Source organism: Citrus clementina, unplaced genomic scaffold, assembly GCF_000493195.1.
Source record: "Citrus clementina cultivar Clemenules unplaced genomic scaffold, Citrus_clementina_v1.0 scaffold_1, whole genome shotgun sequence".
Classification (NCBI taxonomy): domain Eukaryota; kingdom Viridiplantae; phylum Streptophyta; class Magnoliopsida; order Sapindales; family Rutaceae; genus Citrus; species Citrus x clementina.
In genome coordinates, this window is record NW_006263303.1 from 24,049,517 (window position 1) to 24,074,956 (window position 25,440).

Here is a 25,440-nt window from a genome sequence, read left to right on the forward strand (position 1 = left end):
TTATATATATATTTCAAAGTTTTCTCAAATTTTTTTACACTTTAAAATTTTGAATTGAAAATTTTTCCAATATATATAAAAGAAAAAATATCTAGGGCACATCTGAACAAATTCCAATATCTTGAATCTTGAAGAAGATAGCCAATAAAATATAATCAAACTTTACCCCACCACTAAAATCTAGTATTTTATTATCCCCAAATCAAAGTTAGTCATTGATAGTGTAGAAATTGAAACAATCTTCCTTTATTGGTGGGGTATTAGCACCAATATTTCTCAAATCAAGATTCAAGAACTATGATGGCCCAAATTCAATTAACCGTAGAATAGGGGACCAAACACACAATAAAAGTAAAAAAAAAAAAAAAAAGACGATGATGGTTAACGCAGCAGCTATGCAAGGAATTATGTCCAATGAAAGCCTATCAATCTTTTTAATTTTTAATTTTCCTTTTTATTATATATATTGATATTGCAATTCATTGGAGTGAAATCAAAAGCAAAATTGATTCGACAACCTCAACATCATATGACTGAAATCTGAAACTGCTTGAGTGTATGGCCAGGATCATTGTATTGATTACTTGCAGTACGGGGATGCTCCAGGATTCTGCTGTGCCGTGTCCCACGTTCAGATACCTTTCTTGTCAACTTGCAAATCCACTGCTCCATAACGCCAATCAAAGAGGAAAGGAAAAGACACACACGCACATATATACATACACACATACCCAAACATATTTTATGAGTATTTTTATTATATATTTGGGAAAGAAACAAACGATCGAACCCTAGGTTGTAATTAAATGAAAGTTTTCTTTTTTTAATTTATATATATATATACTTTTTTTGGTGTAATTTTTTCTTCCAAAATTGGTACTTTCAGCTATAAAAATCGTAGAGAAGGAGAGTTGGTGTAAATTATAAATGGCTTCAGGTTTTGCCATTTTCGCAAATTTTCCAAAATCCAACCATTACTAAAATTAGGTGTAATAAAAGCTTTGATGACGATGTATAGTGTGATATCTGCAGTAAAGTGCTGACATGTACATGAGAACATTATTGTTGATGAAAGCATTTAGTTTCCATGTCCTTTTTCCTTTTCTTTTAGGGCTCAAATATAAGGGATTACCTGCATACCTTCATAAATACTCATCCATGGATATGAAGTACAAGTGTACAAATAATATAAACCCTCTTCCCAATGTCCAAACTCTCAAGAAAAGCCACTATTGGAGTGTGGCAAAGAATCTTCGAATCTATTAAATGCTTATATTATAAAACCAACTTGGATAAAGCATTTTGGTTAACCAAATTTGGGTCCAATCTACGCAATGACTAAATATATACATCAACAGCAATGCTAGATTAAACCCTAGTGGTTTTCTTTGACAAGGTCAGTCATCAACAACCCACTACTAACTAAAATTCTCTGACTTTCGTCTACAAAACCCTGTTAAGTAAGGATAATAAATATTGATATCATTTAAGAGTGTTAATGAGTATTAATTATTCATATGAACACGAATAACATCTCATAGTTTATTTTAAAAAATAACAAATTTAATAATGTTTATGTGGAAATACAATAAACCAAAACATTTTGTATTTTTAAAAAATCATCCCCAAAAAACAGATATAAAAATAAAAACAAGAAAAAAAGAAAAAAATATGGTTATGAAAAACAAAAATTCATCGATTAACTTGTGGGTAAGTCCTAAATTTTATTATATATAACTTACGACAATTTAAAAGTAGTCACTCAATGCAAAAAAATAATCACATGTGAAATCAAATGAGAGATGGTGAATACATACACTTAAATATTTATTGTAAGTTACATTATATATAATTTATGAAGACACAATTATTACTATTAGGCTATTAGCCATGGGTGGAGTCGTGGAGAGGGATGAGAGGAGCCTGAGTTGGGTGCACGCAAATTCATGAGTGAGCCCACGGTAAGGCACAAAAATAATAAAAAAATTAAAAAAGCCAATTATGGTAAATAATTAATCAGATCATAATAAAAACACAGATTCTTTGCTTCAAAGCACCCAATAAATTAAAAAGAAAAAAATTCTTTTCCTTTTTCGATTCCCAAACATGACCCAATTACGTACGCATACTCTCTCTCTTTACATGAAAATAAATATAAACACTTAAAAACAGAGCAAAAACGAACACTCGTAACCCATTCCTTCCCCCATTAAATTTATCTCATCTCTTAAAAGTGAAGTGTAAGCTAACAACCTCTCACCAAATCTCTCTATCTAGTCTATCTATCTATCTTCGACAGCAGCTGCAGCTTCAATGGCGTAAAGCAACACCAACAAAAGCCCGTGCCTGTCAAAACCCGTTTCCAGGAAAACCGAACAATACAAACACAACCCAAATGGTTCTTTTGGTTTCATTTTAATTTATCTTTTGCGGGATTTTTCTTTTTCTTTTTTGTGAAAATATAGCATATGTTTATGAGGAGAAAGGAGGATTGTGGAATTAGTAAACCTGGGGAAGCCCGGAGAGTATCTGTTCGAAGGAATATTTGATTGCATCCATGAAATTACGACGGCTCTGGCTTTTGCTAGGATGAGCGATTCTGCTTATAGGGTTGATACCACGTCGCGTCTTGCTCAATGGAGGATAGACAATTTGGCTTCCTGTTCTTATCGCAAGTCCGATCCTTTCAAGATCGGCAAGTGGAATTGGTTTGTTAATTTCCTCCTTCTCTGTTCTTTAGTTCTTGTTCTTTTTTTTTTTTAATCAATTTCCCATGTCTTATTTATTATCTTTTTATTTGATATTTTGATTTTGAATTTTGGTGACAAATGGGACGGTGAGAGAGTGTAATTTTTATGTTTTTGTTTGGTAGCTGAGAAATTGTGGGAAAGAGGACGAGAAAGTATGACTTTTGACTGCCCTCTTTTTGTTCTGCTTTTGCAAGTTTTGTACCTTTTCCATCAATCTCCCAATTTTTATATCTGATTTTTTTTTGTTTAATGATATTGTTATTATAAACTGGATTAGGAAACAACTTTTGGTGAAAAATGAGATAATTTGTTTGGTAGCTGATGAATTGTGGGAAAGGATGCCCCGTTTTTGCAAGTCTCTGTTTGGTTTCTTTTAATGGGACAAATCAAGTTTTTAACCGTTTTGGCTTTTATTTGTTTTATTTTGTTGAATTGAAGGCATTTATCTCTGGAGAAGAACCGGATGTTATTTGTTAAACTGTATCCAGAGGTATCGAATTTAACAAGAGACAATCCCCCAATTGCTTCTTTCATTATTCGAGTTGTCAGTTCTGTTGGTGATCGCAAAGCTTTGTCTCATCCAGGTAATGAATGAAACTGAGGCTTCTTTGGTTTTCATTGATCCTTTCGGTACTCGGTTCTTTAGTTTTGTATACTAATTCATGTATTAGCTCTGGATATTATGAGAACTTTAGAGAACAGAGTTGACAGTTAATGATTTTATTAATTTAGTAATTAAGCCTTATATGTGAATTAGGAATCTGTGAGCATTAACTTGAAGAAATTTGGAACTTACTGCCAAGAGGAATGATCCCACGAGCTCAGACTAGATTTTTTGCTTTAAATTGTGCTGATTTCTGATAATTTGTTGTTTACAGTTGTACAAAATCAAATTTTGATGGATTCATGTCTAGTTCTTACTTATCTTTATCTACTAGCTTGAAAAATTCAAGGATTTGTTTCGATATCTATGCAGAAATCACAGACAGGCAGCTCAAGAATAACGACGATTTTGTTTGGGCAATTGAAGTCCCATTAACTGGGAAATTCATCATTGACGTTGAATTTCTTGATTTGAAGATTGCACCTTCAGACGTATGCATCTTATATCTACATTTGTTGACACTATAAAGTTTTTATTGAGAGCAGTAACTATTTGGTGCTTCTTTGTTTTCAGTAATTGTTGTTAAGTTAAACTAGAATTTAGGAATTGTTGTTACTAGCATACCTGTGTTAACATTTGTGATCTGCTACACAGGGTGGTGAACCTTGTTCCATTTGGGCCGAAGGAATCACTCAAAAACGATCAAATGCAACAGCTCTTGCATCTCTTGGTAGAATGTTGACAGAAGGCATCCACACAGACATCATTATTAATGCTTCCAATGGAAGCACTGGAGCTCATCGTGCTGTGCTTGCCGCACGATCACCTGTTTTCCGCAGCATGTTTTCTCATGACTTGAAAGAGAAAGAACTCTCAACCATTGACATCCCTGACATGTCAATTGATGCCTGCCAAGCTTTTCTAAGTTATATTTATGGGAATATCGAACATGAAGAATTCTTGACCCATCGATTGGCTCTTCTTCGCGCAGCTGATAAATATGACATCTGCGACTTGAAAGAGGCATGTCATGACAGCCTTGTAGAAGATATTGATACAAAGAATGTACTTGAGAGACTCCAAAATGCATATCTCTATCAATTGCCAAAACTGAAGAGCAGCTGCATGCGGTATCTTGTGAAGTTTGGGAAGATATTTGACATTCGAGATGACTTCAGTGTCTTCTTGCAATGTGCAGACAGGGAACTTATAGCTGAAGTCTTCCATGAAGTTCTTGGTGCCTGGAAAGGTTTCTGAAGTTCAGTTTACACAAGGAAAAGATGAACAAAATCTATCCGCTATTCTCATATGTCCATGAATTGTTTGGGTCATTAGACAGAAATAGTGTGCAGAATTTGTTGACAAGAAGATGATTCTTTTGTTCAGATGAATTTGTCGATGTCTTCTTCATTGTACATATACATTGGTTTTCTTGGCATAGACAAGAGTATTATTGAAACAGAGGAATGCAAATTCATTAAATTGTAATGAATAGTTTGACATGGGAATAATTTGCGAAATACAATGATTGATTTTTACTGGAATTTTACTGTTGCATCTCAATGTTCATGAATTGTACTTTGACTCCTGCTTAAAGAGATCCTCCTATTACAAATTTTTTTATTTCTGCAACAGCCATGCTTTACAGACCCTATACTGATATAGGGTAGAGGCAGTAAAAATATATGAAGCAAAACTGAAATTTTACTGAGATTTGCATTAGGTGGATTTTGGAATTAAAAAGACAAACAAGGGGAAGGGAATCAAATGTATAGAAGCACCACTCTTTGTGTTTGCGTGTTTCAATTCGACCATCAAACTAGATTGAGAATGAATCTCCAATTGATTCATAAACCTCGGTGGCAAAGAGGTTAGCAAATGTAAGAGCCAATCAAGTGAGCATGTAGAAGGACAGGAACTACATAACAATACGTCACAAATTTTGACAGGAAAACTCAGTGGTACAAAATAATTCCGCTACTTAATAGGCCATCATACTGCCAAAAGGGACCCAAAATTACTTAAATGAGAGGAAGGAGGCTAAAATGTGAACATAAACCATTTGAAAGTCAGGTCTTTTCTGACCAATAATCTTTTCTCAGTCTGCAAGATCTTTTTTTTTTTTTTTTTTTCCCAACCAAAATCCAGGATTTGATGACACCTCAACAGAGGCAAAATCTCCAACGCATTGACCTTCTCTTTTTAAAAACACAGGTAAAATGCAAGCATCATATTAACTAAGATATTGAAAAAGGATCATACTAACTAAGACATCACTTCCAAGTGAACTAGCTCTTATGGCGATTTTGCAGGGAAACACAGCCGAGAATGACAGCTCAAGCTGTAATTTGCCCACTCTATTAGGCCATAATGGTTTCATAACAACAACAGTGCTGACTTTCACAGACAATCATATCAATCATTTTTCATTTCTTCAGATATGGTTTACATATGGAAATCAAATTGTTTAACTTTAAAAGCATGACTAACCAATAATTTAATTAACTCAATTTGAGTTGGGAGCTTCCATATCAAAATTTGAATATCAAGACCAAGTCAGTATCCCAAACACCATAAACATCAAAAGAACATGTAACTTTTTTTGTGCGTGAATGAAGAATCAACTCACCTTCAAGAGGAAATCTCTGCGGATCTTCTAATACCAGTTTGGTGAAAAGAACCATGGAACTGGAACATGGAGGGAACGTGAAGTTAGTTGTTACACTCGGAATATGGAGGGGAATATTACTAGGATCTTTTGAAATATTATTAGTGCGTGGTGACTTTGATTGGGCTCCAGGCGCAAGGCCCAAAGCCTTTCTATCTGTTGAACAAGTCTAAACCCGTTGGGACCCAAAAGAAGAAATTTCTTTCCCCGTTACTATGATGGAATGGATCCAAATCCAATTAAACATTTTTTGAAGGGAGACTGTGAGAGCATCGGCAAATTACTAAAATAGCACAAAGTTATAAATATTTTCTGAAATCGACAAGCTTTCCTGAAATCCTGGATGCTCGGTGAAATCTAGGAGGCCTTTATCTTGTTTAATAATTACTACAAATGTTGAAGAAAACATGGCACAACAACAATTACGTGGTTCAACTAATTCTCATTAGCTTACATCCATAGGAAGAATAGATGATCGGCTTTATTAATTATTCAAGATGAATTAGAAGATTTTACAAAGTTCAATATGTTAGGAAATTGATGGGTGAAGCAGACACGCAGCTAAAATAAAATTGGAAGAAAAATAAAGAACAAGCACAAAAATAGACACTAGAAATTACGTGGTTCGGCTTTTAGCTTACGTCCATGGGCGAAAACAGAAGGAAATATTTTACTAGTAAAAAGAAGTTACAAGTATTGTAGTATTTTATCTCACTTTCCAAAATCTCAATACACCTAAACTCTCAAAACACTAATCACTCAAGAGTTTATTAAACTCTTAATACTCTCAACTCTAAAGGAAAGAAATGCTTCTCTCTCAATGGAATGAATTTGCTCATTCTCTTCGTTTCTATTTATAGAGCAAGTTTTAGCACTATTCATCAATTATTTAATTATTTTTTTTCTTTTCCTTCTTAGGGAGTTCTCCCTTTTATAGCCAAAAAATGGCTATTAAAATAATTTTTTTTTTCATTTTTCTTTCATTTGGTGTACCAACCACCATCTCCATTTTTTCTTTCTTCTTTGTCAAACTTTTTTTCCTTTTTTTCTTCATTTGGGCGGCTGCCAAAGCCATGTTTATTTCTTTGGGCAGCTACCAAAGCCAATTTGATTTTGGCTAGGCCACCACAGGCTTTGACATTTCTCCCATAGTGGTATCAGAGCCGAGATTTGTGAGGAGTAATTCTTGCAGAGCAGAGAATTTTGTGTGTTTAGTGATTTGAGAGTTGGGGTGTATTGGGGTTTTGAGAAGTGAGCTAAAATACTACAATACTTGTAACTCCTTTTTACTAGTAAAATATTTCCTTTTGTTTTCGCCCGTGGACGTAGGCTAAAAGCCGAACCACGTAATTTCTTGTATTCTCTTTTGTGCTTGTTCTTTATTTTTCTTCCAATTTTATTTTAGCTGCAGTCCTGCTTCACCCACCAATTTCCTAACACAATACAAAGAATAAGAATGCCCTTTCTGTCTCAACATTCTTTCTTTATATAGCTCATAACCTCTCTCAATTTGTTGCACTAGAAGCAGCTACTTTCAATAGCTTTGTAACTAACCCAGATGAAACCCAAAAATGCACATGTCAAGCATGTGAAATAATTGTTAAAAGTCCAACACCAATTTCATAATCCAGTCCAATTACACTTTTCCAAGGCCAATTTCAAAGATCAATCCATGGAAGTTTCAAGAATTGTGTAGAGAATTGGGATAATTTTAATCTAAAAAAATCTAATGGTCGTGAATATATCTAAATGAAGAAAACTCTTGAATATTTAGTGATATTTATAAAATATGGTTGTTAGATTTTTGTAATTTAATATTTGAGTGGTTCGTATTAATTTTAAGTTATCATAAATACCATTAAGCTCTTTGTTGTAGGCATTAAGTGAAGAGTGAAGAATAAGATAGAAAAGTAAGAAGTGTGTGTTAGTTTCTCTCTTGTAAAATATCAATAAAGTTCTTTAGTTTAGCAAAATTTTTCTATTGCCCAAATAATTTCAATTTTGAACAATTTAGTCTTTTTGGTTTTCAATAATTTGTATTAGAGCGAGGTTGGTTAGGGACCATTGTATCAGTGTTGCTAGAAGTTCACAATAGTCAAGAACAAGAGTACAACAAGGACGAATCAAGGATCGTTTGATAGAGTTTTGTTGAATCATGAGAAGTTTGAAACTTTGTAAGTCCGTTAGTGAAAATCAAGCTTGCTTAGCATTGTCAAAGTCTTGCAAACATAATGGATGACCTTTAAGTAATTAGAGGAGTCAAGAAGCTTAACAATAAAAATTATAATACAGGAAATATTGATGGAGTCCTACTTATAAAGCCAGGATCTCTGGGAGATTGTTTGTGGTAACGATGTGAAACCATCAACTGAGGATGCTGCTTTGAAGAAGTGGAACATTAAAGCTGGGAAGGCCATATTTTCCATCAAGAGTACAATTAAAGAAGAGATGCTGCAACATATAAAAAAAATTAAAACACCTAAGGAAGCTTGGGACACTTTTGCAATGATTTTTTTCAAAGAAAAATAACACACGACTACAACTTCTAAATTGTTAATTTCACAACAAAACATGACAATTGACGAGTACTTCAACAAGGTAAAGTCTTTATGCCGTGAAATTTTTGAATTAAATCCTACTGCTGCAATTTTTGAATAAAAAGTGAAGAGAATTATTGTCCATGATTTGAGGCCCGAGTTTCGAAGCTTTGTACGAGCTATCCAAGGTTGTTCAACTTAGCTAACCATTAAGAAATTTTCAAATTTACTTGCCAATCAAGAAGCGATTGACAAGAAATGAGTGGGGCCTCATAAATAATGACAAGGAAGCGCTCTTCACCAATAAAAAGAGACATCGATTTAAACGATATAATAGTGGAGGATCCAAAAGAGATGTTGATAAGTGAATAGTTTATCAACAAGAAGACATCATACAGATATGAGGACCACAAAGGAGTCGCGGCAATGGTTGCCAATACAAGCCAAAGAAGAAGGTCGAAGATAATTACTACAACTGTGGAAAGATGGGCCACATGATGAAAGAATATTGGTCTAAGAAAAAGTATGTGGAGAGTAATACTGCTACCTCAAATTAAAAGAAAGATAGTAATGAAGAATGAGAAGTTGAAGCATCAGTCGTTATCGAGGAAAATGAGTTAGCCCTTGTAGTGGCAATACCTGACCAGATTAACTACGAGAGTGATTGAATCGTACGTTAACTTAGGATGCTCAGGTCACATAACTGGTGATGGAGAAAAGCTACATGACCTATCCAAGTACAAAGGAGGTTGCATGCTAGTAATAACAAATAATTCGCAACTGACAGTAGCTCATGTTGGCACTATAGTTCTTACACCTTAATATGGTTCACACAATGTGTCACTTCAAGATGTATATTATGTCCCAAGTTTAAAGAAAAACCTACTCTCAGTATCACAACTAATATCATCAGGCAACTATGTCTTGTGCAATCCTTAAGATGTCAAAGTGTATCAAGACCTAAAAATCTTGGAACACCTATTATGAAAGAACAAAGTTTAGAGTCAGTCTACGTATTGGTAGTAGAGTCTGCTTATGTAGACAAGACTCGAAGAAATGAGATAGTAGATTTATGGCATGTTTGACTAGGACATGTTAGCTATCACAAGTTGAAAGTAATGATGAACAAGTCAATGCTGCCTTAACTTGACGTAAGAATAGACATAGTGTATGTAGGGTGTTAGCATGTCAAGGCTTACCAACTCCCATATAAAGAGTCGAAGTTCATAGCAAAAGAACTATTAGAATTAGTACACTTTGACATGTTTGGGCCTATCAGGCAACCTTTTATTAGTGGTATATTTGGGTCTTCAAAATCTATATTTTTTTCAAAGTTTAAGGAATTCAGAGATATAGTCGAAGAAGAAGCAGATAAAAAAGTTTGTTGCCTATGAACAAACAAAAGAGAAGAGTATACATAGTATGAGTTCTCCCAATATCTTTGAGACTATAAGATATGCCATCGGTTCACTTATCCCAATACACCATAACATAATGGTAAAAAAAAATAAAAAAACTGGCATCTAACTGAGATCTGTTAGAGTATGATACATGCAAAGAATGTACTAGGGAAGTTTTGGACTGATCTATGAAGATGACGGCTCAGGTGATATACAAATTTCCTAAACAAAAAATAGGGTTCATATCACCTTACAAAAAGATGTAGAATATGCAGCCTACAACCAACCACTTTTGTGCACTCGGCTGTGTGTACTATGTCTTCGTGCTAAGCCACTTGTGAAGCAATTTGACAAGAAGACAATCCATTGTATTTTTATCGGGTATAATAGCCAAAGGAAAGAATGTTGGTGTTATGATCCTATCAGTGGACAATGTTACACAATATGAAATGTAGTGTTTAATGAAATATCTTTATGGTGGTCTTCAGAAAAAGAAAAGCTATTAGATTCAAAAGAAATTAAAGATTAACTTAAAGAACGAATTGTTAAAGTTTGCTCCAATCAAGAATAATTTAAAGATTCTGATGATTCAAGGAATGATGATATCAAGCATGATGAGGCGCAAAGTCCTTGGAAGACAGGTGTTTACCAAAGCTTTATTGGAGACAAAGAACCAAGTGAGCTAGAACCATGAACTCCTGAATCTCAACTCAGAAGATTCAAAATAGTAAAGAAGCCAAATCTTAGGTAAGCTAATGCAGTGGTTGCAAAAGAAGAAAAAATAAAAATACTGAGAAGTTTGAAGATGCAACAAAGAATTCTCATTAGATGAAGGTGATGGAAGAAAAAATCACCGCACTGAAGCAGAATCTGACTTGGGATCTGGTTATGAAACAAAAGGGTGCAAAACCAATATCTTGCAAATGAGTGTACAAGATTAAGAAGCATCATGATGGTTCAGTTGAAAAGTACAAGGCTTGGTTGGTAGCTCAAGGATTCTCACAATAATACTGGCTAGACTATGATGAAATGTTTAGTCTAGTGGCAGAGCTCACAACAATAACAATTCTACTTGCACTTACAGCTACTAAGGAATGGAATTGCGGTAAATGGATGTAAAAAATACCTTCTTACATGGAGAATTTGATAAAGAGATCTACATGAACCAATCGAGAGAATCCGAGAATCAAGCTCATCCAGAGTATGTATGCAATCTGAGAAAGACACTTTACTGTCTAAAGCAAGCACCAAGGGTATAATATGGTAAGATTACTAAATTTCTAATTCAGACTAGTTATTCGGTAGCACATGTAGACTCTAGCTAGTTTATCAAAAATAGTAAAGGAAAGTTAGCAACTATATTGGTGTACATGCATGAATTAATTCTTACTAGTGATGATCAAGAAAAGATTCGACAGATAAGAGAAAACTTGTAAGTTCGTTTTCAGATGAAAAAGCTTCGTTAGCTTAAGCACTTTCTTGGTCTACAGGTTGATCGAACATAAGAAGGGATATTTCTTTGCCGACAAAAATATGCCAAAAACTTGCTGAAAAAGTTTGGAATGTTAGAATGGAAGCTAATCTCAATTCCATGGAAGTCAATGCAAAATCGTGCACACATGAAGGCAAAGATTTACAAGATGGAACAATGTATCGACAATTAATAAGAAATTTAATCTAACTAACGTTGACTCCACCACACATTTCATATGCAGTATGTGTAATGAGTCGGTACATGCAAAATCCAAAGAAGCCTCACTTGGAAGTGGTTCGACGAATACTAAGATATGTGAAAAGTACAATCGACTATAGTTTGTTGTGCAAGGAATGTGAAAGTTACAAGCTAACTGGCTATTATGACGTTGACTACGCTAGAGATCATAATACAAGAAGATCAACTATTGGGTATGTTTTCAGAATTGGGTCTGTAACAATTTCATGGTATAGTAAGAGACAACAAACTGTATTATTATCAACCACAAAAAGCGGAGTATAGAACAACAGTGGTGACAGCTCAAGAAAGCATCTGGTTGATGTAATTGACGAAGGATCTACACTAACTAGTAAATTATGTAGTAACATTATATTATGATAATCAATCAGCAATCGGCTTGGCCGAAAATCCAATTTTCCATGCAAGAGCTACGCACACAGAGGTCTAGTATCACTTCATTGGGAAAAAGGTCTTACAAGATGAAGTTGAGATGAGGTACGTCAAGACAAACAATTAATATACATATTTGTTTACAAAAAATCTTAGTACCAAAAAGTTTGAAGAGTTCCGCCAATAGCTCAATATGGATCGGAAGATGAAAGTTAGTGTTGAGGGGGAGTGTTAAAAGTTCAACACCAATTTCATAATCCAATCCAATTATACTTGTCCAAGCTCAATTTCAAAACTCAATCCATGAAAGTTTTAAGAATTGTGTAGAGAATGAGAGATGACTTCAATCTAAAAAAAAATCTAATGGAAGTGAAAATATCTAAATCTAGAAAACTCTTGAATATTTAGCAATATTTGTAAAATGTGTTAATTTTTTGTAGCTTTATATTTGAGTGGTTTGTACTAGTTCTAGGTTACTATAAATGCCCTGAACTCTTTGTTATAGGCATCAAATGAGAAGTGAAGAATAAGAGAGAAAAACAAGAAGTGTGAGCTATGAGCGTTGTAGTGTCACTTGTAAAATATCAATAAATTTCTTTAAGTTAACAAAATTATCCTATTACTCAAATGGTTTCAGTTTTGAGCAATTTAGTCCTTCTAAGATTTCAGCAATAACGGCTTATAACGAATTGAAAGAAGCTATCTAAGAGCGTGTGTTTTGCTCGTGACTCATTAAACTGAAACGGCAACTTGACATATCTTTTTAACAAGTAATATCAACACTCATTAAAACGATGCATCTTCTGTTGTTTTGGCTTGAGTAACTTCAAAACGCAATATATGCTGCCGTTTTTAAATCATTTCTGATTTGTTTCATCAGTTACACAATACAGGTCGTTCAAGTTTGAATGAGTCAATAATTATAAAAAAAAGGTATAAGAGAGTTTATTGGATTTTAATTAAGCATTGTTTAAATTTAGTGCAAAATTAAGTGTTAGAAAAATAAAAATGATAAAAGAATCAAAAGTTTATAATACGTTCCAGACTTGCCTTTGCCATCGATACGAAATACATGTCTCATTTTTTTCAAGGAATGATTAAGCTGTAACACAGAAAATATCTTGATGTTTTGATGTTTGTTTCTTCATTCCTATCCCTGGCACTCTTCGAATAAATTTTGACCCTTGATTTTCTGTGCATAACACGGTTTCCTGAAATTAGTAAACACAGCAAATACCTGAGTGGCAAAAACATTCCCTTAATCACTTTTGACTCCAAAACCAATTATTCAAAATTTTGATTCCAGCAAATGTCACAAGTCTCAACTCAAAAAAAGGGAAAATAGAGCAATTTTAAACCTGGGAAAAAGAAAAAACAGAGGCTCGATAAGTATTTCTTCTGAAAGAAATTATTTTAGTTCTCTGTATTGAGAGAGAAGATAGCAGCAGAAAAAATACCAGCATAAATCATGAGGCTCTCAAATGGTTTTGTTCTGCTGCTATTGTTCTTTATTCTCTCTCTGTTGCAGACTCCAGCTTTTACTACTAAAAAGGCAAGCCTTTATTTTGATTGTAAGAAAATCTTGTAAAAATGCAAAACTAAATCCATAAACTCCAATACTAATAAGGTTCAAAATCTTTCTTGCAGCCTTATGTGGTATACTTAGGATCACATTCACATGGTAGCAATCCTACCTCACATGATATCAATCGAGCAAGAATTAAACACCATGAATTTCTTGGATCATTCTTGGGAAGGTGGAGGATTCGTAAACAACTCTAATGGAGTTTTTTTTCTTTTTCCTAGCTCAGTTAGCATCAACATTTTCTTTTACATAATTTTTTTGAACAGCGTTGACGAGGCAGCAGGCTTAATCTTCCACTCTTACGGGCGATATATCAATGGTTTTGGCGCAGTCCTTGAAGAGGAACACGCAAAGCAGATTGCAAGTCAGCCGTCTAGTTGTATAAACTTTATTTAAGTTCTCTGTGTTTGTTGTTCCATCTTAATGGTAATTTTTTCTTTTTCGGAAATAGGGCACCCAGAAGTTGTATCAGTTTTTTTGGAAGAGGGAATAGATCTGCACACAACACGATCATGGGAATTTCTTGGATTAGAGAAAGACAATCAAATTCCTCCGGATTCAGCATGGAACAAGGCACGGTTTGGCGAAGACGTAATTATTGGAAACCTTGACTCAGGTAACTTGGAATGCTCTTGTATTGTTTGCTTATTTTCCAGATTTGTTTGTTACATTATTGCTAATCATTTTTATGGCATGTACTACTAAAAGGTGTTTGGCCGGAATCACAGAGTTTTACGGATGAAGGGATGGGCCCAATTCCAGATAGGTGGCAAGGAACCTGTCAAAATGACACCAATAAAGCAATTACTTGCAATAGGTCTTTTATCTCATCCACATTGTGTTTTCGATTTCGAGCATATTTGAATGATCTTCAAAAGCCTCTGGCACGCTTTCTAATTAGTTGGTTTCGCATTTGCTTTCTACATGCAGAAAGCTGATAGGAATAAGGTACATGAGCGAAGGTTTAATTGAAAGTTGTCGTGCAATCAACTCCAGCTTTTTGGTTCCTGAAAACTTAACCACCTCAATAGACCACAATGGCCATGGCACACACACACTGTCAACTGCTGGTGGCAGCTTTGTTTCTAATGTCAGTCTTTATGGTATGGGATATGGAACAGCAAAAGGGGGATCACCCAAAGCCCGTTTAGCTGCTTACAAGGTATGTTGGAAGCCAAATGGAGCAAATTTGTGCAATGCTGCAGACATCATTGCTGGATTTGATGTCGCGATACACGATGGTGTTGATATCATTTCGGCTTCTCTGGGTTCAAAACCAAAGGAACATTTTGAGAGCTCAGTTGCAGTCGGTAGTTTTCATGCTATGATGCATGGCATTCTTGTGGTTGCATCAGCTGGCAACTCAGGACCGGCTGAAAAGACCGTGGATAATGTGCCTCCATGGGTACTCACGGTTGGTGCTAGCACAACAGACAGGGAGTTTTCCAGTTATGTTACACTTGGCAACAAGATGGTTATTAAAGTACTCTTTCCCCTTCAACTGAGTTTTCAGAATTTACTAAATTTTCAGAATCTATCATTCGCTGGTTGTAAAAAATGTCAAAAGTATTATATAATTGATCACATTGACGTGTCAGGGAGCAAGTATTGCGGAGAAAGGATCGTTAACTCAAGATTTCTATCCATTGATTGCTGGAGAAGCTGCCAAAGTTGCTAATGTATCGAATGAAGACGCGTGAGTACAATTGTTGACCTGTGAATATGTGTTTTCATTTTTCAAATGATTTGTGCTGACTTTTGGTTTAAGCAGTTTTCAAAAGCCATGCTTGTAATTTACTTGAATTGATTATACACAGTACCCAATGCAAGAATGGAACGATTGATCCTGAGAAGGTTAAAGGGAAAATCTTGATCTGCTATGATGCTAAAATTGGAGATGCAAAGGGACAGCGAGCTGCTCAAGCGGGTGCTGTTGGGATGATTTTGGCCAACAGCCGAGAAGATCAAAACATAAGTTTAAATATGGTTCACTTTCTCCCTACTGCATATGTGAATTACAAGGATGGTCAATCTGTCTATGCCTACATATACAACACCGAGTAATCCATATTTCCGGTTTCTCAAAATTTCCTCTCTTCAAATTGTCAATGTTAGTTGCAACTCATGCGCCAGACTTGTTATATGACAGGAACCCAGTGGCTTCCATGACCAATTCAATCACAGAATTCAATAAGATCTGGTCTCGGATGACATCTTTTTTCTCAGCTAGGGGACCAAATTTGATCGATCCAGCTATCCTCAAGGTTGACACGCTAATTAAACTTTCAGTTCTATTAGCTGTTCAAAATATAAGCATCCTTGGATAATTTACTATCGCATTAGTTTGATAGTTTCTTAATACCTTTTTCAGCCTGATGTCATTGCACCTGGCGTTGATATAATTGCTGCTTTCACCAATGAATATGGACCAAGTCATGAAGAATTTGACCCCCGGCGGGTTCCTTATAACGTAATGTCAGGCACTTCAATGGCATGCCCTCACGTAGCCGGAATTGCTGGCCTTGTCAAAACTCTGCACCCTGATTGGAGCCCAGCAGCTATCAAATCTGCAATCATGACTACTGGTATCAATTTAATTATCCTATTCAAATTCAGTCAAATTACAAGAGTTTCAGCCTTTTTTTTATTAAACTGGAATTAATTTCATCTGCAGCAACAACAGAAGATTCAAGCAAGCATCCAATACTTGATCAAGTTACTGGCCAAAAGGCAACCCCATTTGCGTATGGTGCAGGACATGTGAATCCAAACAGTGCGTTGGATCCTGGTCTTGTTTATGACTTGGGTCCTGGTGATTACTTGGCCTATTTATGCGGCCTTGGCTACAACCAATCCATTATCGACCTATTCACACAACCAAAGGAGCCGTTCAAGTGTCCGGGGCCATTCAGTATTGCAGACTTTAACTACCCTTCAATTGCTGTTCCTAATCTCGTCAATGGCTCAATGACCGTTTCTCGAAGACTAAAGAATGTTGGTACACCCACCTGCACATACAAGGCACAAATCACAGAAATAGTGGGCGTATCAGCTGTTGTCGAGCCAATCACCCTGAACTTCACAAAGTATGGGGAAGAGTTGACTTTTAAAATTACGTTTAGTGTTAAGGGTAATGATAAGCCTGTGGCTACGGATTATGTTTTTGGCGAACTCGTTTGGTCAGATGGTTTTCACAATGTTAAGAGTACTATTGCGGTCAAGCTACAGTAAAAATTTCTTACTGTAATGACATTGGCAGTGCCAAACTAAAAGGAAGGACTTTTGCTATTCTTTTATGAAGTTTTTCCTCTTGAGCTTGTCCCCATTTGTCAAGTATGATAAAATCTTAAACCAAACTTAATCTGCTTGTTTTTTAACTTGGTGATAACTCACGTCACCCATATTAGGTAGACTTAAACCTCATTTCTTGTTTTCAAGACAATAGATTTTATGAATCTAACTAAATGGCATCCACAAACTTAAATTACTTAAATAACTAACAAAAGAGAAAATAAAACTGAAATAATAACTAATAGAAACATAGAACTCGATATCAGGAACTTCACTTTAAATTTAGGAGAAAACGGACCATCCGGTCATCAATTTAAAAATTGTAACAATAGCATAACTACCAATTTATTTTGGGTGCTTCTAGGAGTGATGGGGAGCGTGATGGATGTCTCAATCATGAAAATCCAAAATGAGCTGAAAATTATCCTCTAAATGGGTATTGAAAAATGTCAAAAGAGACAACATTGATAGAACGTTGAACAAAACAATGATAGTCAGTACTGGCTTGCCTTAATTTTCAATGAATTGCATAATCACCGTTTATGGCTTTGCATCGTCCGCCTTTGCCAAACGGGCATTAAGCTGATATCGGTTTATTGAAATTATTCTTCACAAATTATGGATTGTGTTTTTGGCTACAGTGGTATAACTTTTTAAGTAGAGCTTGTCTAAGTAAAATTTTATTAATAGAGTTTTTACAAGTAGAGCTCTTATTCAAGAACTTTTACTTGTTTGTTTATCAATGGAGCTTTTATTAGCTTTTACAAGTAGAGTTTTTGTCCAAAAATTTTAGTTATTTGGTTGTCAATGAGACCTTTTATTAAAAATTATATAATTATTTAAATAGATAAGTTTTTTAAAGTTATGTTATGAAAAATAAAATAAAGTTATCAAATAAGTAGATGATATTTTAGATATTTTAATATAAAAAAATTCAATGTTTTCTCTCAAAAACCCAAAAATTTGAGCTTTTACTAGTAAAGGCAAAACAATTTATTCAATCTTCAAAAGCTCTACAAAAAAAAGTAACCAAACAATAAAAAAAAAATTATGTTAAGAGCTTATGAGATTAAATAAGTACTTATGACTATTAGATAAGGCTCTGTTTGGTACAGTTTTTCAAGTAGAGCTTATTTAAGTATAACTTTTATTAGTAGAGCTTTTATAAATAGAGATTTTACCACAAAAAAAAAAAAATTAGTTGTTTGGTTGTCAATAAGAGTTTATATTAAAAATCTATGAAATTACTTTAATAAGCAAGTTTTTTAAAGTTATGTTATAAAATAATAAAATAAGATTGTTAAATAAGTAGAAGATATTTTAGATATTTTAACATTTAAAAAACGTTTTTCAACATCTGCTCCCAAAAGCCCAAAATTTGAGTTTTTACTAATAGAGGCAAAATAACTTATTTAAGCTGCAATAGCTCTATTAAAAAAACGATCAAACAACAATAAAAATTATTATAAGAGCTTAACTATGAAATTAAATAAGCACTTATGCCTATTAAATAAGTCATAACAAATAGACACTAAGTCATATCAAATAGTAGGGGTGGAGGTCAGAGTAAATCTCTAGGGTTACCATTGATTTTAGATGGTTTTTATCTATAACTGTGGTGTAGTTGTTAGGAACGTGCTTGTACCTAAAACATTTTGATTTGGAGATTTTGATTGATAATTGAGGCTACGGTTACAAATAAAAAAATAAAATGAAGAAACAATTAACAAATTAAAAATCAAAGAGTTGGGTCCAAAGTTTATCAGTCTTTTAAAAGGCTATTTGCTATTTTGTCAGAATGAAAAAGTAATTAGCAAAATAAAGATCAAACAATTGGACCACTTTGACTTTATTTTCAAAACATAAAATTATATTCTTTTCCTATACATAAAATTTATAAATTAATTATGTAGGGGTCAAATCATATTTTTATACCTAATTTTTAATATTTCTTTAGAAATTTCAAAAAAAAAATTTAAAGTCTGTAGGTGTTGTGGCCCTCTAGTCTTAAGCACCCTCCGCCTTTGCCAAACAGGCATTAAGCTGACATCGGTTTATCACTGTTTATGTCATATTTTTCAGTACAAATACATCATCTGTATAAATATATATCATTTCTCATAAGTCCATAGGCACCCTATCCTTTCCTTACAAGTCAATTTTTAAGAGTGAGTTCTACCCATAACTTTGTCACAGACAGGTTGGAGCATTTTCTTGGTGTGAAGAGAAATGTTGTCGTTCCCTTGGACTATCACGAAAGAAAGCAAGATTTGGTGAATCAATTATGGCACATGTTTCATATCCAGGGAATTTTCACAAATGAAATCAATTTTTATTTTGCTAGTCATATGTGTATACAGATATTCGTGACATTTGATTGCTATTATTTGTTCATCAAAAACAAAGTTGTAATACAAAAGATAGTCAAGTTTATTTCCAGCCCCCGAAAAAAAAAATGTCTTGCTGTTATGACGATTCTTGTGAATAAGTGAAAAGGAGAAACTAATTTTAAAAATCTTTTTCATTCTCATTCCCGCACACTCTTTTGAATAAATATTGACCCTTGTTTTCTATGCCCAAATTGGTTCCTTGAAATTACTAAAAACCGAAATATCTGTAACTAAAATTGACCCTTGTTCAAGTTATGGTGCAAAAATAGAAAAAAACAGAGTTATAAAGCCTGGGAAAACAGAGGGTTGATTGGCATTTGCACAGAAAAGAGTAATTTCAATTCTCTCTTGAAAGAGAGAGAAAATAGCAGCAGAAGTAGTAAAACAAAAAAAAATCATGGGGCTCCCAAATCTATATTTTCTGCTGCTATTGTTCTCTCTTCTTTCTTTCTTGCAGACTCCAACTTCTGCTGCTAAAAAGGCAAGCCTTCATTTATACATTTTTTTTATTCTTTTTATTATTTTCTTTATCTCATATTTCAAATTCATTTCTCTTCATCAAAGCTGTCATTAGTTAATTTTTGTTTTAAGAAGTGTTCTGATAATACTAGAAAACCTTATTTATTAATATATTTTTTTTGGTTAAACTTGAATAGCTCTAAATGGATGTATATGATGATTTTTGACTATTTATTTTCATTTAAATCGAGTTTAGGTACATAACTGCATATGCATGTTCAATTGACTTTTAACACTGAATTTAATTTCTATATACCTGGCAGCCTTACGTAGTTTATTTAGGATCACATTCACATGGTAGCAATCCTACCTCTGATGATATCGATCGAGCAAGAATTCGTCACCATGAGTTTTTAGGATCATTCTTGGGAAGGTAAAGGCATCTGAAATACTCCTTGGACTTTAAAAGCAGGTTAGTAGCATAGGTTAGCATAAACTTTCTCATTGTATACAATTTTTATTTTTTTAATTTTTCCGAATAGCGTTGAGGAAGCTGAAAGCTCAATCTTTCACTCCTATGGGCGATTTATCAATGGCTTTGGAGCAGTCCTTGAAGAGGAGCACGCAAAGCAGCTTGAAAGTAAGCCTAGTTATATACTCTTTTCTTTCTTTGTCTAGTTTGTTGTTCCATCTTGGTAGTAAAGTTGTTGTTTTTTATTTTTTGGAAATAGATCACCCAGGAGTTGTATCAGTTTTTCCGGATGAGGGAGCAAAACTGCACACAACACGATCATGGGATTTTCTTGGATTAGAGAAAGACAATTTCATTCCTCCGGATTCAGCTTGGAAGAAGGCGCGATTTGGTGAAGATGTAATTATTGCAAATGTTGACTCCGGTAATTTTTCTTATCCGTTATATCAACAAAAGTTGATTTGTTTGAAGTTGTTGTTTCTGTTGTTCGATTTATGTCCACTTATTGTCTTTATGGTATGTGCCGAAAGGTGTTTGGCCGGAATCAAAGAGTTTTGCAGACGACGGGATGGGTCCAATTCCGTCAAAGTGGAAGGGAATTTGTCAGAATGACAATTACAAAGGAGTTTCTTGCAATAAGTCTGTCATTTTAATCCCATCTTTTTGTTCTATCAACATTTTGACAGTCATTTTGTTTAATCGTTTTCGGGCATATTTGAATGATCACCCGAAGCCTCAGCAAATTTGCTAAGAAGTTGGTTTTTGTATTCTCTTTTGAAATGCAGGAAGCTGATAGGAATAAGGTACATCAACCAAGGTACAATTGAAGAGCTTCGCGCTAAGAACCCCGACGCTGTTATTCCTCAAAACTTAACCACTGGACGAGACGAAGAAGGCCATGGTACACACACTCTAGCAACTGCTGGGGGTAACTTCGTTCCAAATGTTAGTGTTTATGGCAGTGGATATGGAACAGCAAAAGGAGGGTCACCCAAAGCCCGTGTGGCTGCTTATAAGGTATGCTGGAAGCCAAACGAGAATGACTCGTGCGCTAGCGCTGACATCCTTTCTGCCTATGATCTTGCAATACATGATGGTGTTGATGTGATTTCGGCGTCACTGGGTTCGATCGCCCGTGAACATCTTAAAAACACGATTGCAATTGGTTCTTTTCATGCCATGATGAATGGCATTGTTTCGGTTGCAGCCGCTGGCAACTCAGGCCCAGATGATGGATCCGTAGAAAATGTGGCTCCATGGATACTCACAGTTGGTGCTAGCACTACAGACAGAGAGTTCACAAGTTATGTTACTCTCGGAAACAAGATGGTTATCAAGGTATATTTATCTTAACAAAATTTTTACAATAGCTGTCGACTAGTTGTGGAAAATGTCAAAGTAATATACATGATCCGTTGATTTGTCAGGGGGCTAGTGTTTCTCAGAAAGGATTGTTAAATGATCTGGATTCCTATCCATTGATTGGTGGAGCAGATGCCAGGATTGCTAATGTATCGGAAATTGATGCGTGAGTACACTTTGTAACCTTTGAATATAAGTTTTTTTTATTGCATTATGTAGATGATACGTGCAACTTTTGCTTTAAGCAATTAACAAAAGCCATGCTTGTAATGAGTTTGAAACCGATTGTACGCAGTTCTGAATGCAAGAAAGGATCAATTGATCCTGCAAAGGTTCAAGGGAAAATCTTGATCTGCTATGGTGCTAGATATGGAGATGAGAAGGGACAGTGGGCTGCTCAAGCAGGTGCTGTTGGGATGATTTTGGTCAGCAGCAAAGAATCTGGCAACAAAGTTTTAAATATGGTTCACCATCTTCCGACCGCACACCTTAATTACACAGACGGTGAATCTGTCTATGCCTACATAAACAGTACACAGTAATTCATCTATCCTTCTCTCACGATGTCCATATTGAAATTGTCATTTTTAGTTAAGATTAATCCATCTGCCCACTTCTTGTCATAACAGGAACCCAACAGCATCCATGACAAATTCAAAAACAGAATTCAATACAAGACCATCTCGAATGATGGCTTTCTTCACATCCAGGGGACCCAATATGATCGATCCAGCTATATTTAAGGTTGGCGATGGGATATCAATTCTATTATCTGCTCAATTGATAAATTAAGTAGCATTTTTAATTTTTTGTAGCAGATTAGTTTGGTAATTTTTAATATCTTTTTCAGCCTGATGTCACTGCACCTGGTGTTGATATAATTGCCGCTTTCACGGAGGCAAGTGGACCAAGTCCTGACGAAACTCACAAACGTCGGATTCCTTACATCATGATGTCAGGTACTTCAATGTCATGCCCTCATGTTGCCGGAATTGTTGGCCTTGTCAAAACTCTGCACCCTGATTGGAGCCCAGCAGCTATCAAGTCTGCAATCATGACCACCGCAAGAGCAGAAGATTCAAGCAACCGTCCAATACTTGATCAAAACACTGGCGAAAAGGCAACCCCATTTGCATACGGGGCAGGACATGTGAATCCAAACAGTGCATTGGATCCTGGTCTTGTTTATGATCTAACTTTTGAGGACTACTTGGGCTATATTTGTGACCGCGGCTACAACCAATCTACGATAGACTTGTTCACGGCACCAAAGAAGTTCACGTGTCCAAAGTCATTCAATCTTGCAGACTTCAACTACCCATCAATTGCAGTGCCCAAGCTCAATGGCACAATCACCTTCACTCGAAAAGTTAAGAATGTTGGCGCAGCAAACAGCACATACAAGGCACGCACCTCAGAAATAACGGGGGTCTCAACAATTGTTGAGCCTAGCATTTTGAACTTCACAAAGTACGGGGAAGAGAAGACATTTAAAGTCGCCTTTAGTGTTAAGGGTGATGATAAGCCTACGGATTATGGTTTTGGAGAATTGGTTTGGTCAGATGGTTTTCATGATGTAAGGAGTCCGATTGCAGTAAAGCTACATTAAGGCTTCTCCATGTAATGATTTTTCATAGTGGCGAACTACAATGAAAGAAATCATGCTGATTTTTTTTTTTTTTTTTGATTCCTACTAAAATTAAATGACTTCATCTTGATCTCCATTTAAAAAATGATTATAATTCCATCTTACAGCCATAAATCAAAGCAGTTTTCAAAAACTATCCGAAAATGCAGAAAAGAAAATTAATAATGCATGAAACCCGAAGTAGAGGCCAAGCTCTTCTAAGAATATTTTTGTTTCTTAGAGAACAAACTCATCTTCATTTAAATATAACATGCCCCTCCCAAGAAATATGGACAGAGACAAGAGTTAATTGTATTTGAATATGATAGCATGATAGTAAGATCATGAGTTACTACTACTAATCCATATTCTATTTACCTATAATTTTTCAAGCGTAACCTGAAATACTAACTAGGCAACCCAAGAGGGGGGTGAATTAGGTTTTTAAAAATTAAGCTAAGCAAACCACACAACAATCCAATCTAATGCCTTAATAAATTCAAAAACAATAAATTCAATGAAAGCACAATAATAAATGAGCAAGGGAAGAGAAAGTAAACTCAAGGATTTTTATGTGGTTCCGCAATCCCCGCCTACGTCCACGCCTCCAAGCACACCGGACTTGAGGATTTCACTATCCGAGCATTTCCAAAGCTTCAATCGTTTACAATTGACTTCAAGGTGTCAATGAACCTTTACAACAAGAGATTATCTCTCCAATCTCTTCACTCCAAGTGTTTCTCACACTTGTACACTCACAATTTGATGAGAAATGAAAATTACATCAATGAAACTCCTTTTAAGAGTGGATATACAAATTAAAGAACAAAGATGATTTAATAAATGATGATTTACGAAATTGAAGCTCAATATATGTTGTGTGCACTTGTTTTTGCTTGCCAAGATTACAAAAAATGAATTGGTTTTGAGTTTATATAGTTTGAGCTAAAAAACTAGCCGTTATGCACATTTTGGTCATAACCAGCTTACCGTTTATGGACATCCAGTTAGTCGCTTAATGTTACCGTTACAGCCACAATTTTGAATTTCTGAACATCCGGTATGCCGCTTGTGAAATTCGGTTAGCCGTTTAAGTTCCAGAAACATTCTGCCCGAATCCGGTCTACCATTTTTCAGGATCCGGTTAGCCGCTTGCTACAGTAACTGCTACAGTGAAATATTTTCCAAATTTATAGTTTGACCCCAAAACTTTATAAAACTATACTATAGCCCAAAACGTTTGAAAGCTTTCAAATAGGTCCAAAGAAAACATTCACATTGTGCCCTTTGGTACCCAAATACTCTTAGGTCCTTGAGTGTTAGCAATGGTTCCTTTTGGAACCCAAACACATTTTACTCCTTAATATACTTTTCTTTTAATAGGACAACCAAGCTTCATGTGACCGTTTTGATTACAATAATGACATACAACTTGATTGTTAATAGATGTACTCTTCACAAAGTAGTTCTTATAATACTTTTATTTTAAATTTGGCTTATAACCAAGTCCTCATTTATCAAACACACATTTTTTTGAATTAATCAAGTTATCCAACATCTTTTGTCCATTTGTAAATTTTAAAACAATCTCATTTAACTCATTACTCTTTTTCTTAAGCATTTCATTTTCCTTTTTCAAGTCATTTATGTGATATTCTAGATGCTCATGTGAAGTGCTAGGTTTCTCATTTGATAATGCAACTCTATCATGCAATGTTTTATTATCTAATTCTAGGCATGTAATCTTTGCACATAGAGATTCATTTTCATTTTTGAGCTCTACCATTTTCTTTTTAAGACATGCATTCTTTTTACCAATTTTCATCCACTCATCATGCAATTCTTTAAAAGCATCATGTAATTCATCATAAGTAGGAAGATCATTTACCTCATCAAGTTCATCATCCGATTCATCTCCAATTGCCATAAGAGCTAGATTTGTCATTTCTTGATGCTCTTCATCATCACTTGTTTCCCCCTCGCTATCATCCCATGTGGCTACCATTGCTTTCTTCTTGAGCTTGTTGAGAAGAGGGCATTCTAATCTTATATGGCCAGGTTTCTTGCACTCATAACATTTGATTACTTCTTTCTTCTCATTTCGGTTCTTGAGGTCTCTAAATTTTCTTCGCTCACTGGATTTCTTAAAAAAATTTCTGAACTTCCTGGCCAGCATATCCATCTCATTCTC

General features: G+C 34.9%; 3 protein-coding genes across 3 annotated transcripts; all 3 read left to right on the top strand.

The window, feature by feature from the left end:
• The first annotated feature begins 2,055 nt into the window (after window positions 1-2,055).
• Window positions 2,056-4,898, top strand: LOC18054715 (BTB/POZ domain-containing protein At1g55760). Its single transcript, XM_006452644.2, has 4 exons — window positions 2,056-2,708; window positions 3,189-3,334; window positions 3,727-3,845; window positions 4,009-4,898. Exons 1-4 carry the CDS (start codon window positions 2,590-2,592, stop codon window positions 4,609-4,611), a joined length of 987 nt encoding a protein of 328 aa, XP_006452707.1. The 5' UTR covers window positions 2,056-2,589; the 3' UTR covers window positions 4,612-4,898.
• Window positions 4,899-13,531: 8,633 nt separating this feature from the next.
• Window positions 13,532-16,879, top strand: LOC18054716 (subtilisin-like protease SBT5.3). Its single transcript, XM_006452645.2, has 11 exons — window positions 13,532-13,615; window positions 13,711-13,820; window positions 13,915-14,012; window positions 14,100-14,264; window positions 14,357-14,465; window positions 14,579-15,131; window positions 15,247-15,344; window positions 15,466-15,708; window positions 15,798-15,912; window positions 16,020-16,233; window positions 16,323-16,879. Exons 1-11 carry the CDS (start codon window positions 13,532-13,534, stop codon window positions 16,877-16,879), a joined length of 2,346 nt encoding a protein of 781 aa, XP_006452708.2.
• A 2,826-nt stretch (window positions 16,880-19,705) lies between these two features.
• On the top strand, window positions 19,706-23,258 carry LOC18054718 (subtilisin-like protease SBT5.4). Its single transcript, XM_006452647.2, has 10 exons — window positions 19,706-19,810; window positions 20,112-20,221; window positions 20,331-20,428; window positions 20,520-20,684; window positions 20,791-20,899; window positions 21,046-21,598; window positions 21,688-21,788; window positions 21,918-22,160; window positions 22,252-22,366; window positions 22,473-23,258. Exons 1-10 carry the CDS (start codon window positions 19,727-19,729, stop codon window positions 23,229-23,231), a joined length of 2,337 nt encoding a protein of 778 aa, XP_006452710.2. The 5' UTR covers window positions 19,706-19,726; the 3' UTR covers window positions 23,232-23,258.
• The last annotated feature ends 2,182 nt before the right edge of the window (window positions 23,259-25,440 follow it).

Bases quoted from the DNA above. Each gene is read 5' to 3' on its own strand.
- LOC18054718 (XM_006452647.2), top strand. From the start codon at position 19,727: ATGGGGCTCCCAAATCTATATTTTCTGCTGCTATTGTTCTCTCTTCTT. The intron at 19,811-20,111 runs GCAAGCCTTCAT...TATACCTGGCAG, and splicing joins CAACTTCTGCTGCTAAAAAG to CCTTACGTAGTTTATTTAGG. The intron at 20,429-20,519 runs GTAAGCCTAGTT...TTTTGGAAATAG, and splicing joins GCACGCAAAGCAGCTTGAAA to ATCACCCAGGAGTTGTATCA.
- LOC18054715 (XM_006452644.2), top strand. From the start codon at position 2,590: ATGAGCGATTCTGCTTATAGGGTTGATACCACGTCGCGTCTTGCTCAA. The intron at 2,709-3,188 runs GTTTGTTAATTT...GTTGAATTGAAG, and splicing joins AAGATCGGCAAGTGGAATTG to GCATTTATCTCTGGAGAAGA. The intron at 3,846-4,008 runs GTATGCATCTTA...TCTGCTACACAG, and splicing joins TGAAGATTGCACCTTCAGAC to GGTGGTGAACCTTGTTCCAT.
- LOC18054716 (XM_006452645.2), top strand. From the start codon at position 13,532: ATGAGGCTCTCAAATGGTTTTGTTCTGCTGCTATTGTTCTTTATTCTC. The intron at 14,265-14,356 runs GTAACTTGGAAT...TACTACTAAAAG, and splicing joins TATTGGAAACCTTGACTCAG to GTGTTTGGCCGGAATCACAG. The intron at 15,345-15,465 runs GTGAGTACAATT...GATTATACACAG, and splicing joins AATGTATCGAATGAAGACGC to TACCCAATGCAAGAATGGAA.